This window comes from Tyto alba, unplaced genomic scaffold (genome assembly GCF_018691265.1).
Source record: "Tyto alba isolate M040663 unplaced genomic scaffold, T.alba_DEE_v4.0 Super-Scaffold_13, whole genome shotgun sequence".
NCBI lineage: Eukaryota > Metazoa > Chordata > Aves > Strigiformes > Tytonidae > Tyto > Tyto alba.
The window spans coordinates 8104296-8118346 of NW_024881275.1; the positions used below are offsets into that span (position 1 = coordinate 8104296).

At 37.2% G+C, this 14051-nt stretch overlaps 1 protein-coding gene across 1 annotated transcript in view; it reads right to left on the bottom strand.

Annotated features, from left to right (window-relative positions):
• Window positions 1-5890: 5890 nt before the first annotated feature.
• MSH3 (mutS homolog 3) overlaps window positions 5891-14051 on the bottom strand; it is a 116093-nt gene continuing 107932 nt past the window's right edge. Inside the window, exons 21-24 of the mRNA XM_032995504.2 lie at window positions 11631-11817; window positions 11280-11409; window positions 9442-9616; window positions 5891-6559 (exon numbers count right to left, since the gene is read on the bottom strand). Coding sequence (XP_032851395.2) covers window positions 6451-6559; window positions 9442-9616; window positions 11280-11409; window positions 11631-11817 — 601 coding nt within the window. The 3' untranslated portion in view covers window positions 5891-6450. The remainder of the gene's footprint in view (window positions 6560-9441; window positions 9617-11279; window positions 11410-11630; window positions 11818-14051) is intronic.

A 14051-nucleotide genomic window follows, 5' to 3' on the forward strand; every position in this document is an offset into this window, starting at 1 on the left:
GATGCACTTCTGTAGGCTGACTTTAACCAAGACACAACTGCTGTTTCAAGGCCTTCTCCTTAAGTATCCCCCCCACTTCCCTCTTTGATTGCTCTCTGAAGCACTTGTTTTTCCAGTGATTGTGAGATGTTTCAGGCACACAGGGAGGCTGACAAGATGCCTAAGTTAGCACATCTAAGTAGAGATCTAAGGAATGATCTTTAGCCTTCTCACTGCAAACCAAATATTTGCCCTCTGTATCCCACCTGCAAGTTTTGTCCCCTGTGGTGGATCAACTCCGTCTGACCAGAGAACAGACCTTTCCCCTCTCCCTCCCTCCCCAGCAGTGGGAATCTCAGCTAACTAAACAACCCAACCCACTGAGGGCACACGCTGGACCCCGCAGGCTCACCATGCCAAAATCCAGGGAGGGACAGCATCCCCCCCTCCGGCTCTCCCTCTCCTCCTCTGAGTGACTTGGTCCAGCCACGGGACATGGGCCTGGGGGGAGGTTGAAGGAGATGGTCCTGCACAGCCACGTAAAAGCAACCACCAGTCCACCACCCTGACAAACCTTCCAGCAAAAGGAGGTCCTGCTTGGGAAGTTCACTCATACTCGCCTCTAGCCATAGGCATAAGGGCGCTGTGATTTTTTTACCCCTCACTCTGAATGAGAGAAACTGTGTGCTCATACAACACATGAGATATTCTGAAAAGCTGATTGTCAATTTCTAATGGTTTATGCAGTGAGGGATGTGCAAAGAGAAATATTTCAATATGTAGGCAGAAGGAAAAGCTCAGTACTTGACTGAAACTTTTATTTTGTGTTACATAAGTGAGATAATTTTATCTAGTAATCTTCCCAGTATTCAGGACACTCTGAGTTTTAAGTCACCCTAGATATATGGATTATTGTAAGCAAAAAGCCGCACTGATTTCTACTTCCTATTGCAGATTGTGTATTCAAAATTTGCTGTGTATTTTGTTTTCTGATCCCATCTTTCCCAGGAATCGCCCTTTTTCTTATAGCGTATTGTAAAGTAAAAAAAAAAAAAAAAAAAAAAAAAGTTAAAATTTCCATGAAATTCAGAAGTATTTTTCATTATTATTACTAGGGGCAGCTACCAGTATTTTAAATAAAAATCACCTTCTAACACCTGAAAAAAAAAATACTAACAAGCAAACATTTAGAAGGAGGGCATTCAAATGTTATTACAGGTTCCTTGCAAGCTCAAAAGAACATGAATATTTGAATAGTATGTCTCTCAATTAATGTTATTTTACATATATGTATTTAAAATACTGGCTAACTTCTGTATTTCAGGGCTAAACTTTGTTCTCTGCTGAACCTATGCAGGGCTGAGGATGGGGCAAGAATTCCTTCTTCTTCCCAAGTGATGAGCACACCAGTCCTGCATGTGACCCACAAAGCAGAGAGGGACCAAACTTACCTCTGTGCCCTCCCTCTCAGCGCAGTGAGCAGGTTAGGTGACAAACTGGATTCACGTGCTGGCTGGTACGTACCAACTGATGAAAGGCTACTCTTTGAAATTAGCAGCAGTGCTTCCTGCCCATAGGCTTAATTCATCCTTCACAAGCTGTGGCTGTTACAACATGAAACTCATGACCAGGCACCACTTCCATCTCCCTGTGACTACTTTGGGCAAGATGCTCTTGATACCGTGTGTAGACTGAGTGGTGGACATCCGGGGCAACAGCACAAGGGCTCACTGCAGAATTCAGCCTCAGGCAAACTGATAATCTCACATGCTCTATCTGCTGGCTAGCAAGACTGTAGCCAAAATATCAAACTGGTGCCTGCTCACTCTTTAGCAAATCCTGACACCATGTAGGAGGAAACCATCCTGTTTCCTAATGCCATTATTCTTAGAACAGCTAATTATTCTTAGATTTCTATATCTGGCTTTATCTTGTTCACCCTTTATTTCTCCTGAATAGTATTTTAGGCACTGTCATCCTTTTCTCTACAGCTCACTTGACTTAAACCAGTTTAGTCTCAGACAAATTCACCATTTCACAGCTAACAGCATTGCCTGCAAGGACTCACATCTTACAAAACAACGTGATTGTTTCAGAAATTAAGATTTTTAAGAAAGCTAGGCAAGGAGAAAAACCTATAATGTAATTAAGGTGGTCACTGAGTTTGTGCATTTGTAGCTGAGGAAGAACCATTTCAAGCAAGGGGAGGATTTTCACACCAAATATGCTTAGCCATGTACAACGACAATTGTAGCACTGTTAAGGTGAGCAGAGTTCTGTAATTTTGGCAAGACTATTTTTAGTGCAGGACTCTACCAAGCTGGGCAAATCCATGTCTTCCCCTATACAGAGTTACAAAACAAGAACAGTCAACAGTGCTGGACTGACACAGGTCAAAGACCCAAACAGGTGGTCTCATAACTGAATTCCGTATCTACCTACCAGCTGGATTTTCAGTCCTGAATTTGTCTGTGTTCAGCTGTAAATACCTTCTTGGGCTCTGGCTGTATGCTTTTTTAAAACTCCTGAATCAGATCAGCAGACTGCAAATTTGTCCCACAGAACTGAATTTGGATTTAACAAATGTTTGATCTGGATTTGATTGCCAGAGATTTTGCAGGGAAATGGAGGCAAGCTTTGAAAACAGATTGGAAAATTATGCTGAGATGGTAAATTTCAGCTTGCTATGGCTTTCGTGTTTAGGAACAATTAAAAGGTGATGAGAACCATCCACTCCATATGCTCTAAAATCTGAAAGGGGGAAGAGATAGGCAGTTCAGACTGACTTCTTCAGTTGCTGCCCAAGACTTGTGGTACTGGTGCTAGGATTTTGGAGGCGATTGCAATGGACATCTGGGGGGAGACTGGGGGAGGAAGCCCTCCAAGAGACATTCTGAAGTGTGAACCAGATTCTGGAACAGTCCTACTTCTCTCAGTGCAATGCAATCCACCAAACCTTTATTTCCCTATGAAACATGCATTTATATCAGAAGAAGTTAAAATAACTGAACTCAATTCTCACTAAATTTAACATATAGTAGAAGTATTTGGATAATTTACTTTCCAGTAGATTTCAATAAATAAACATTACTTTCACTGCAGTGAACAGACTTACTGCAATACCTGACTCAGCTGACATTTCAGTGATCTTTAAATTCATTTATACGCATTGTAAACTTATGTGGTAGGTAAATTCATGTCATTTCTATAAATACTTCTGGAAAACTTTGCAATAATAATAAAAAAATCCTCTTGAGGATTACTTCAGTGAAACGTTGTATGCTGGTAAGAAAGGTAATTGCTACTCTAATGTATTTTACTTTGCGTATTCTATAATAACATTCTTACATAACCAAATACCAAAAGGCAGTGACAGTGTATCCAGCCCTCTCTCTCTCTCCTTCTCTTCCATCAAAATGGCCTGCAAGTTCTTGTTGCTAACCTGTGACACTGTGATTTCTAAAGGCAATACATTTACAACAGGATGCACAAAGGCATTAACATTTTTATGTTAAGAGCAGGGAAGAGAGCACAATGAAATAAGCTTACAAAAGTGATAAATAACACCTTTTAAAAAATTGATAAAAACCATGAAGTTTTTTCAAGGAGACTGTACCTATATGTATAGCACAGAGCTGTGTGTTTCACATCAATATTAAATTTTAACAATGTCAATAACATGCCGGCACAGGCAGTAGGAGCCAATATTCTATGCAGGTTTCCAAAACTATTAATATTTAGACAAGGATATTTAGACATTTCTTTCCTGAAGAAAAACTCAAGACTAGCAGGAATTCCCACTACAACCAGGGACCATCCAAGTATGGGTCACTCTTCTTTAACCTTACAGCTGTCAGTACTCAGGATCAAACTTGATGACCCAGCAGAGATGAAATTTTATTACTCTCATTTAAAAATAGGACACATCTCCGAGATCATACCACTACCAAAACTGTACTTCAGATTTTCAGGTTGTGCTTAAGATGAAGCTTAGTGTCGTGGAATTCAAAATGAAAAAAAAAAAAAAGGAAAACACAAGAGTAACTTCTCATCTTTGTTTCCTGGAAGGACTCCTGCTACGACAGACACAGAAGTCCATTTCTTTTGCTGTGGTAAGATGGAAGAAAGCTCTCACAAAACTAATGCCTTTCCTCATTTTCCAGCAAATCTTTGTTTCTTTATATCCCGCTTGCACTCTATGCTACCAAAGGCTAAGGAATGTTGTCTGGTTGCCCGTCTAGACTATGCATCATCTCATGCTCCACAAACGTACCCAAGTGAGCTCTGAACTCACCACATCCCAGAGCGATCGCCCTCACGCGGGGCTTACTCTGCCAAACAGCAAGGCTGCTCCACGTCAGCAGCACAAGGTCTAGCACTGTACTGTGTGGTTTGCTGAAAATGCATCCTAAAACCAGCAGTAAACATCTAATAATAGTATGCATCTCCTTACAGTGCAATCTCAAATGGTCATAACTTTTTACGCATTTGCTAAGAATTACAATAATCAGCAGCGGATAACACTGTAGCTTTAGCTACATATCTAGAAGCTTGCATATCTAGAAGAAACCTTACTGGGATAGCAAGATAACCTTCTCTGTTGAACTGAGCAGGACTAAAATGAAAACTTATTTCCAACATGATCACAGACATTAAGAGAAAAGTCTGCTGCAACTGCTTTGTATTTGATAGTGTGAGCAGGTCAGTAATACTGTGTCCATTTCCCCATTCTTAATCATATTTCCTCTTTTTTTTTCAGACTGAATCCAGGTGGTTTTTTCTTGCCGGAGCATAATCCGAATCCTCCCTTAAGGGCAAAGACAGCCTTACTTCTATTGCTTACACTTAGCACATATGGGAATTTAGTAATGGCTCATTTATTCTCTTTGAAGACTATAGTCAGAGGTCTTTAGATCAAATGCACTGCATCTGTGTGCATTAATAATGGAGTATTACATTCATTATGCTTTACAGTGTGATGCACAGGTAAACACAAGTGCAAGCACACCTTGAAAGACTAGTTTTCTCCTTCAGCTCTTCCAGTTCAAATAAATATACTGCACACTCTGAATGAAGATACTTGTATTGATTGCTGCTATTTGAGTAGCACACAAACTATTTGTTTAAATGATGCTTTGTCATTTGAAGAACCTGGAAAAAAGTCTTAGGTGTGGGTTAGCAGTTGTTTATCAGAGGTAAAAAAAAAAAAAATAATACACCCTGTTCTGCACAAAGTTCTCTATACTGGAAAGGCTACTTCAGTCATCTTCAATGACATTATTTCGTATTCATCTGACATGCATTATTTTGGAAAAAGAAAAAAAAAATCCCTCATTCACTGAAAAAATTAGAAAGATTGAACTGTCTCAAAGATTACAAAACCTCATTTTACACTTTTCCTAATAGCAAAATCAAAATATTTTATTTCACTTCTTCCCACTTAATATTTTTTTTTAAAGACAATGAACTATTTGCCAAGGTTTAAGTATGTGAACATCACTGTCCATTTTCATAGCAAGATATTTCACCTGGTTGTGGTTATAAAAGAAAACCAATTTGGATATCACATTCCCATTTGAAATTTAGATTTGAAAACTGCAAATAAAAAACATTTCTGTTTTTCACAGCTTTACTCTGCACTTGACAGAGCACTGGGGATGCCAGTTGCATAGTTTGAACTGGCTCTTTCACTTCATCTTACAGTACTCCAATATTATTTAGATTAAGTCTTTCTCCGGCCTGTGCCAGAGAGGACCAAGATCAGGAGAAAAGCTGAAGCTGAAAAGGAAGCAGGCATGCATGAGAATGAAGAGAGAAAACAAAACACAGTCAACGTATGCTTTCTGCTGCTGCTTTGAAAACTACTAGTTGCACCATCATCAATCTCAACAGTAGAAACAAAACTCTCCAGTCCAGTCATGTAACACACTTTCTTAAATGCACTGTGCACCTAAAATTTAGCAGATGCTTTACAAAACCTGTGAATTTTAAATGCATTAATAATAGAACAAAAAAAAAAAATTCTTTTTCTGGTATTCATTCTTACCAATTCCATAACAGCACAGCATAGGCAAAACTCAGCTACATTTTCCCAACGCAAAGGAACATTTCTTTAGAAACTGAGTTACTGTAAAGTTAAAAGACATTATTTTATTTATAAAAGATTTACCTAATAATTTACCAACATAATTTTTCATGCTTTCTAAACACATTAGAAACTGAATCCAATGCCAGTAGACATTTTGCAATTAAGGGTGGAAAACATGTCAGGGAAGGTACATGGAGTGAGAAAATTACATACAATCGGGAAGTGGATGCAGGGCATCATTTTACAATGCAGCACTTCTTATCTCTCAAATGGCAGGAAAGTCAACTTAATGCACCTAGAACTACACCCTGATAGAATCTATTAGTCTCCAGAACTCTATTTCACATCTCCAATATTTTCCATCTTTAAGCATGATTTGAGTATTAAAAACTGTCCTTCCTTTCATCTTCAGGCTCACTCAAACTTTTCCATTTTTGTAGCTCCTGAGAATCATTTATCTTCCATACTTCAGCAAAGGACTTTAGCTTTTTTCTGGAGGGAAAGAAAAAATTCAGTCAAAATATGGACACATTTTTAAATTAAGCACATCAAACCTTGAAAGCCCTATTGGCATCTGCAAAATTTTTTACACAGTCAAAACCAGCAGTTTGCATAGCTCAAAATGTTATGTGATCTTTAAACAATCAGTTAACATTTTCAAATATATTCCAGCTCTAGGACAGTCAACAATTTAATTTTGTAACTAACTTAGAGTACAGTGCAAGCATTGACAAAATGAAATAAAACACTGAACAAGAGTAAATCATTAAGGGAAATAAATAGTATTGTAGTTCATACCATTTAATTTTCAGCATTCAGTTCCTACAAATTTGCACTTGTAGAGTTGTAAAGAAGCAATGCATTTTCAAAATAAATGAGTACATACATCCTTCTTATTTTCTTTTTGGCTTTTTTTATATAAGAAGGATTCGTAAGAACTGTGATAAATAACAACAAGACATTTAAAATGGGTTAACACTCATTCTTGATGATAAAGACATCAAGACTGGATGGAATTACCCAGAGGATTTTCTTAAATAATATGAAAGTCATTTTAAAAAAATAAGACAAGGCAGCTGGCCAGTGAGTATTGTGACAGCACATGTATACTGCTATCAACAGGTCTGAGTTTGATCCCAAAATCTCGATAATTTTTATTTCCTACCACAGATACACCATACCCATTTTTAAATTTGTTACTGTCCTTTTTGGGGAGAAGGCATAGAAGAATACATTAACGTTTAGATTACATGATGGTAATAAGTGAAAACAAACAGGAATATGCATAAGAAAATATTTCTATAAGGACCTACATAGGAGAACTGGAAAAATTAAGGATTACATAATATGATACTTTATGCACTGTCAAATCATCACACACATTTGATATTTTTTCATTTTTGGTGACTTGAGCTCCAGGTTTATGTAGATGCACAAAGTTCCCTCCAAAGTGCGTGCAAGAGGTCTGCAATGAAGGGATAACCTGGTACAGGTCAAACCCAACGGATTAACAACTGCTGTGTGGTACATGTCCCTTGTCCCTGACGCCTCTACATAGCACCGTCTATCATTAAAGGGGGAGGTGAACGTCTCAAACTTCAGATGGGGTAGGCTGGCCTGGCAGGCAGGGCTGCAGTCTCAAGGTTACCTTTACCAACTGCTGCCAGAATCAAGAGCCCCCTCCTCACTCCCACCCTTTCCTCCTTCAGGTTGCAATGCCTGTTCACATGTAACGTCAGGAAACCACATTTGTGTGTTATCAATTGGAGAAACAATGACTTTTCAGCTGGATCAGACCCCTGACCTGGCCTGTTTTGTGCCCTGACAGCGGAGAGGAAACGGCAGGGAGCAGCCCCTCCAGGAGCAGCCTGCGGCAGATGGGCCTGGGGAGCCTGCTCCTGCTGGTGCAGCTCGGGGGGGCCAGTCTGCAGCGAAGGGTGGGGTGCAGGGACTTCCAGCCTTAGTGAGAAGTCAGGATAAGGGACTCATCACAGCTTTACATTAAGTATTTTTTCTTTTTTTTTTTTTCATGTTAAGAATACAAGCAAATTAAATACCAAGAGATAAAATACAGATGGTAGCTTACATACGCAAAAGCTGATAAATGGGACACAATTAAGTCCCATAATTAAAATTGCCCAGTCAGCCCTCACTCTACCCTCCATGGGCGCTGTAAATCAGTCTTCTAACTATATAATCACGTACTATTTTTACTGCTACTAGGTTTTGTATGCAATTAACTCTCTTTTTAGCAACAGAGACATGCTAGAACTCTATTTGTGCCCTATGTAATATCTTAGTATGATTTTCATAGAACAAAAGAAGATAAATCAAAGGGACATATTATATTATTTCACATCTTAACTTTATTACACAGTAACTCAGACCTTCCAGCTCGTACTCTCACCTTTCTGAACAATTTTTTCTTGATTTTAGAACCCTTTATATACTATAACACCAGTTAAGATATTGCTAACAATTTGTTGTGTTACTTTTGTCAACTATAGACTATTATTTCCAATTAACATAAGCTACCACAATATTTTTTCCATAAACTGTCATGTATCTTCAATAGACTGGTTTTAATTTGCTTTCTTAAAGGGGGATAAAAACTGGTGTTAAGCGTTAAGCACTTTTAAGTTTCCAAATGGCTGCTTGCACCTACAAATGACTAGTACTTAAAATTTTATCATATGGAATTATTTTGTCAGGATTAGTTACAGCCAAAGATCTTCATTTATTATATTTCTAAAGGGCTATCTGAATATGAATATTAGCACATATATCTAGTTATAATCTAAACTGTACATAATGTTATAGCATTTATAAAGATGATGGTATTTGATACAAGTGGGAATTTTTACTAGTTTAATACATAAGGTATACATACCCCTAAATGAAAATTGATTATCAGAAAAATATTAATATCCCCAGACTTACAGTAAAATTTTGTGTGTTTGAAGGGCAATCAGGTTATATTATAAGTATTTATTTTAAAGTTAAACCAGAAGAATATCTGCATCCCCTTCTACACTACAGCATGCAAATACAATTTCAAGTTCCAAAGTGAATAATACACTTCCTAAATTAAATCTATTAATATTTTCACTCTGATTGGTGAGAACAGAAGTAGGTATTAGATGATAGCTTATTTCAAATTTGTCTTCCTGAAAACAGAGAAAGTACATTTTCTAGTATTTGCCATAAGGGAATAAAAAATAGTTCATTCCTAATGTTAACTCAGTGTGCATTTAGTTTTTTTCAATCGTGTTTCAGAGAGTGGCAATTAACCTCTGATATAATAGGTAACTATGAAACCTAAAGCTTTGATTGAAATAGATAAAAAAATAAAAAATAATGGCAATTGTTCTGACCTTTTCATATTCACTATTCTCTCCAACTCCTTTGATTTGTGAGCCGCCTTCTTCAAGACTTCTTTAGGAATATCTGCCAGTTTGGCAACATTTAGCCCATAACTTCTTGCAGAGACTCCTTTAGTTATTTGGTAAAGAAAAGTGATAAATTCAGGATTCTCTTCATCTTCAGATCCTAGAAAAATAAAACCAAAATCAAAATAATGGTTAGGATGGTGGATCTTCTGCTAGGGACTCTTTCTATTCCATGACAATAAGGTGGAAACATAAAAGCCATCATTCTAAATCTAATCACTTCTTCCTCTTCCTCTTTAAACATCCTTGTTGCACCTCTGTGCAACCCAGGCCTTGTGTAAAGAGCAGAACTATGGGGTCATTCACTGCCATTCATTTTGTCTTTAAAATGCCGTTTTTCAGAAGCAATGGAGATTTCCATAAATGCTGATGACTCAAGTTGATTTGATCTGAGTGATACAAGCCAAAGACTGGAAAAAAAATGCCATAAAACTCACTTTAAATACAAAAATTAAAATGCTAAGACATAAGGAGCTAAAGATGTGGGCAGAGTACGAAACATAGACGTGTTGTTGCTCGAAGGCTGTGGTACTACACATGTTGTGCTCTCTGTAGCAAAACAGTGAAGACTACATATGGCCTGAAGGTTCAGGTCAACTAACATTGAAACTGGAAATGCTGAAGCAGCACACTGAAACACAAAGTATAGTGTTTCATGGACACAACAGCTAAGGAATAGTAAATACTGAATGTTGGCAACAGCTCAATTGCCTGAGAGTATCAGAGATCAACAGTTCAGTTAATGAACTCTGTGAGAAAAGGACATGCTCAGAGGAGTGCTGCTCTTAACTGGGAACATCAGCATGGCTAGACAGTGATGACCTAAACACAAGATTACTTTGAGCTACCTGTGCTCAGAGTTAACACATATTTCAGGGATCCCTGCTTCTAATATTAAAGAGAATACAAAAGCTGAAGTTTCCCTCTAGCCAAACCCTAAATTTTTAAACCAACTCCTCAAAAAACAGAGCTGTTCAACATACCCATTACCATACAAGAAAAAGAGCTAAGCAGTACACTGACAAACTTTACTGAAAATACTAATTCAGAGAAACAGTGGCAAAAAGAAGAAGAAATGCTGTAACTCTTCTGCTTGGTAAAACTAGAACTGAATGGGGTTTCAAGAAGCACTCTACAAACTAGCGCACGGCATAGAAAGGATAAACAGGGATTATTCATCTGCCTCTTCTAATTCAAGAACTGGGACCATGAAGTGAAGTGACATGTTGTTTCAAGAGTTTTAAAATACACAAGAGGAGGTAGTTCTTCACACAATACAGTGTTAAATTTTGGCGCTCCTTGACGTAGTAGGATAAAGAAGCTAAAAATACACAAGGACATTCAGGGAAACTAGACAACCTTGTTGAAATTAAATCCACTGAAGATACTAAAAGCCAGAACACATCTAGCTCTTGAAGCCCCCTAGACAGCAAATGTTTGCAGATGGTGAGATCTTTTAGAGAAAGAGTTGTCATATGTTTCATCCCTAATCCCTCCTCCCTAATCCTTTGTATTAGGCTACTGTGAAAAGTTGGATACCCGGCTGGGTGAATCTTTTATCTGACCTACCTCATTCATCCTTATATTAAATATTAAAGAGAAACAGTCGTTCAGTTTTCAAAGCCCCCAAAATGTGTGTATAGGCTGATACTCTAGTGAGTTTGGATATATTGCTTTCATGTCGAAGTTTAAATTACCATAACAATTTTACAGCTTCTGCCTATACCTATAGTGCCAGAATTTCAGATGGATTTATAACATACCTTTTTGTTCAGCACTTTCCTCCTCATTCACCAAGAAAGCCATGTGGTAATTACCAACTCTTTCTGGATACACCTTCTCTAGCTCACAAACAGAGGGATAGTGAGTGACAAACAGTGTCAGTGACTTCACCTACAACAATGAAATAGACACATAAGAAGGTTTGGCTTTTTTTTTTTTTTTTTTTTTTTTTTTTTTAAGACAGCAATATAGAACTGGTATCCTTTAGCTGTATTGCTCTGAGTTTAGACATCCCACATTTCTATGAGGAAATACATACCATGTCAAAGTCAACCTACCATAGTACAGGCTGAAAAAGCATTCACAAAGCACGTGTCAGATTGAACACTTACATCTCTAATAAAATGTTCAAGTGTAGCATAAGCAATAGCAATTCCATCGTGTGTACTAGTTCCTCTTCCCAATTCATCCAAAATTACTAGTGATCTTGAAGTTGCTTTTCTTATTATATCAGCAGTATCTGTCAGTTCTTCCATAAAGGTACTTCGGCCTTTGTAAATGTTGTCTGCTGCGCCCATTCTGCATTGGGATACAAAACAGATCCATTTATTAAGTTCAAATAAATGCCAGATAATGCTGGAAAAAAAAAAAAAGTTAGATAATTCTTCTTCTGGGCCATCAGTAATCTAGTCCCAGTGTAAATCCACAGACAGAAATCTCATCATCTCATTGTCAACTACAGGAACGGGGGGAAAAAGAGGAGATAGACAAGGGGAGTATTTCTTACCATGCAATTCCTCCACCTTGACAAACAGTACAAGGCAGCCTGCTCTTCCCTTAAAAAGGACCCCAGGAATTCACAGATCAGTCAGCTCACAAGAAGGATTCCAGCAAAGGTAGCCATGAAAATTAATTTCACTTTTTTAGTTTAGTTCAACCATCTAATTTGTATGTTTTTTAGATCTAACAATACCTGAAAGTATTAGATATTAACTGATACATAGATATTATCTATGTAGAGATAGAGGCGACATTCATGTGTGACCACCTATTTGTACATCCAAACAAATACAGTAGTTAGTTCCTTCAGGCAGTAACAAAACAACAGTTATTTCCCCTAAATACACAGGTACACAATTTTGCTAGCAAGCTTAAACATGATTTTAAGAGAAAGATTTCTCTCCTCATCCTTTTACACAACTGTCCTTGAACATCCCAGCCTTCATGCAGGTAAGCTTCTCCTCTGCTCCACATGCACACAACCTACACACACACATACACAAATTCCTTCATGTTTCATATAAGTCTTTTAGCAGTGTTTCTGATTCATACAAACTTCAGTTCTCAAATTCTACCTTAAATTGTGAAATTGCAGTTTTCATCTCAGAAATCTGTTGGTAATTCACCTTGTTTCTCTCTTCTTCTACAGCTTTCCTTACCTCTTCAATTAATACATTTTCTACTTGGAAGAAAGAACATTTCCTTTTTCCATATATGCTTTTCAATTACATTAATCACATTACAATATCAGTTCTGAGATACGTTATCACTAGCAAGCCACTGAGTAGCACTGTAAGAATGGATTTGTTCACTCTCATCAGCCAATAATATGGTTACATACAAGCCACACTGATTTAAGGAAAACTGATTCATGGGCTTAGCATATTACATTTTCAAATATAACAGCTGGCCACAACAGTATTCAAAAGCACTCAAAACCTGGTTCCTGCCCTGGAAATTTGGAGTGGTGGCATGCATGACTTCACAGTTCCCAAATCTTCAATTGTAAATTAACTAGTTTTGGTTGGAGATGGGTATTACGATACAATGAGCAAACTTGAGTGTTTTTATTTCATTAAGTATGTGCTTACATACACACAGAGTAAGTATACTCCCACATACTCTGGAAGAAAGGTGATTTTGAACATAAGCTAATTAAAATTTACATGAATTTCACTGGATTCAATATATAATTCAGAATACTGAGGAATTGTGAAATTAACATTTTATTAAGCTACTTACTACTGTAATCCTTTTAAATGCTGCGATAAGAACTATGAAGATATTACTGAATTTGCCACAGTGCCCCCAATACCTCCCAGCCCCTTTCCTAGTTTGGTTCAGCCATCATGTACTACTGTAAAATCAAACAATGCCCCGTTATCACAATATTACACAGATCTACAGAGAATAATGTAACTTAGATCTATTTTTAACACTATTAACTACAAATAAATTAACCAGAATAACAAATAATTTTTATGTCCGAACAATCCCTGGCTCCATAATGATCAACTTCAACCTTAGCTTCTGACCCTAGATTATTAGTATTAATTATTATTTTATGATTTTTATTTGGCTTTTCATTACAGAAGCAGCATCTAACAGGCTGTGTGTTCTGCACCTATGGTGATTACACTGAGAGTTCTCAGTTCTATTTTTCTCTTTGATTGCATCATTTCCATAAAACCCTCAAAATCATTTAGTCATTTTGTATCTAATTTGCATTCATGAAAATAATTTTCAGAACTTCCTCAGTAAATGATCAAGATACAAACAGAAATGAGTATTATCTTTCTCTTGTTAAGAACAGCTGCAAAAGAAGTCCTTCTTTTCAGCATTTTAAAACATTCAAATCCAACTCAGGCTCATCTACAGATAAAAAAAAAATGTCTATTTTTAAAGGACATAAAAACTCTTAAATGTCATCCTCTGAAAATGGATAAAATTGTTCTTTCTGCCTCTGTCCTTGACACTAGAAGAATCACACTTGTACCTGAAACTTCTGTGATAAGAAATATTATCCCATAAAC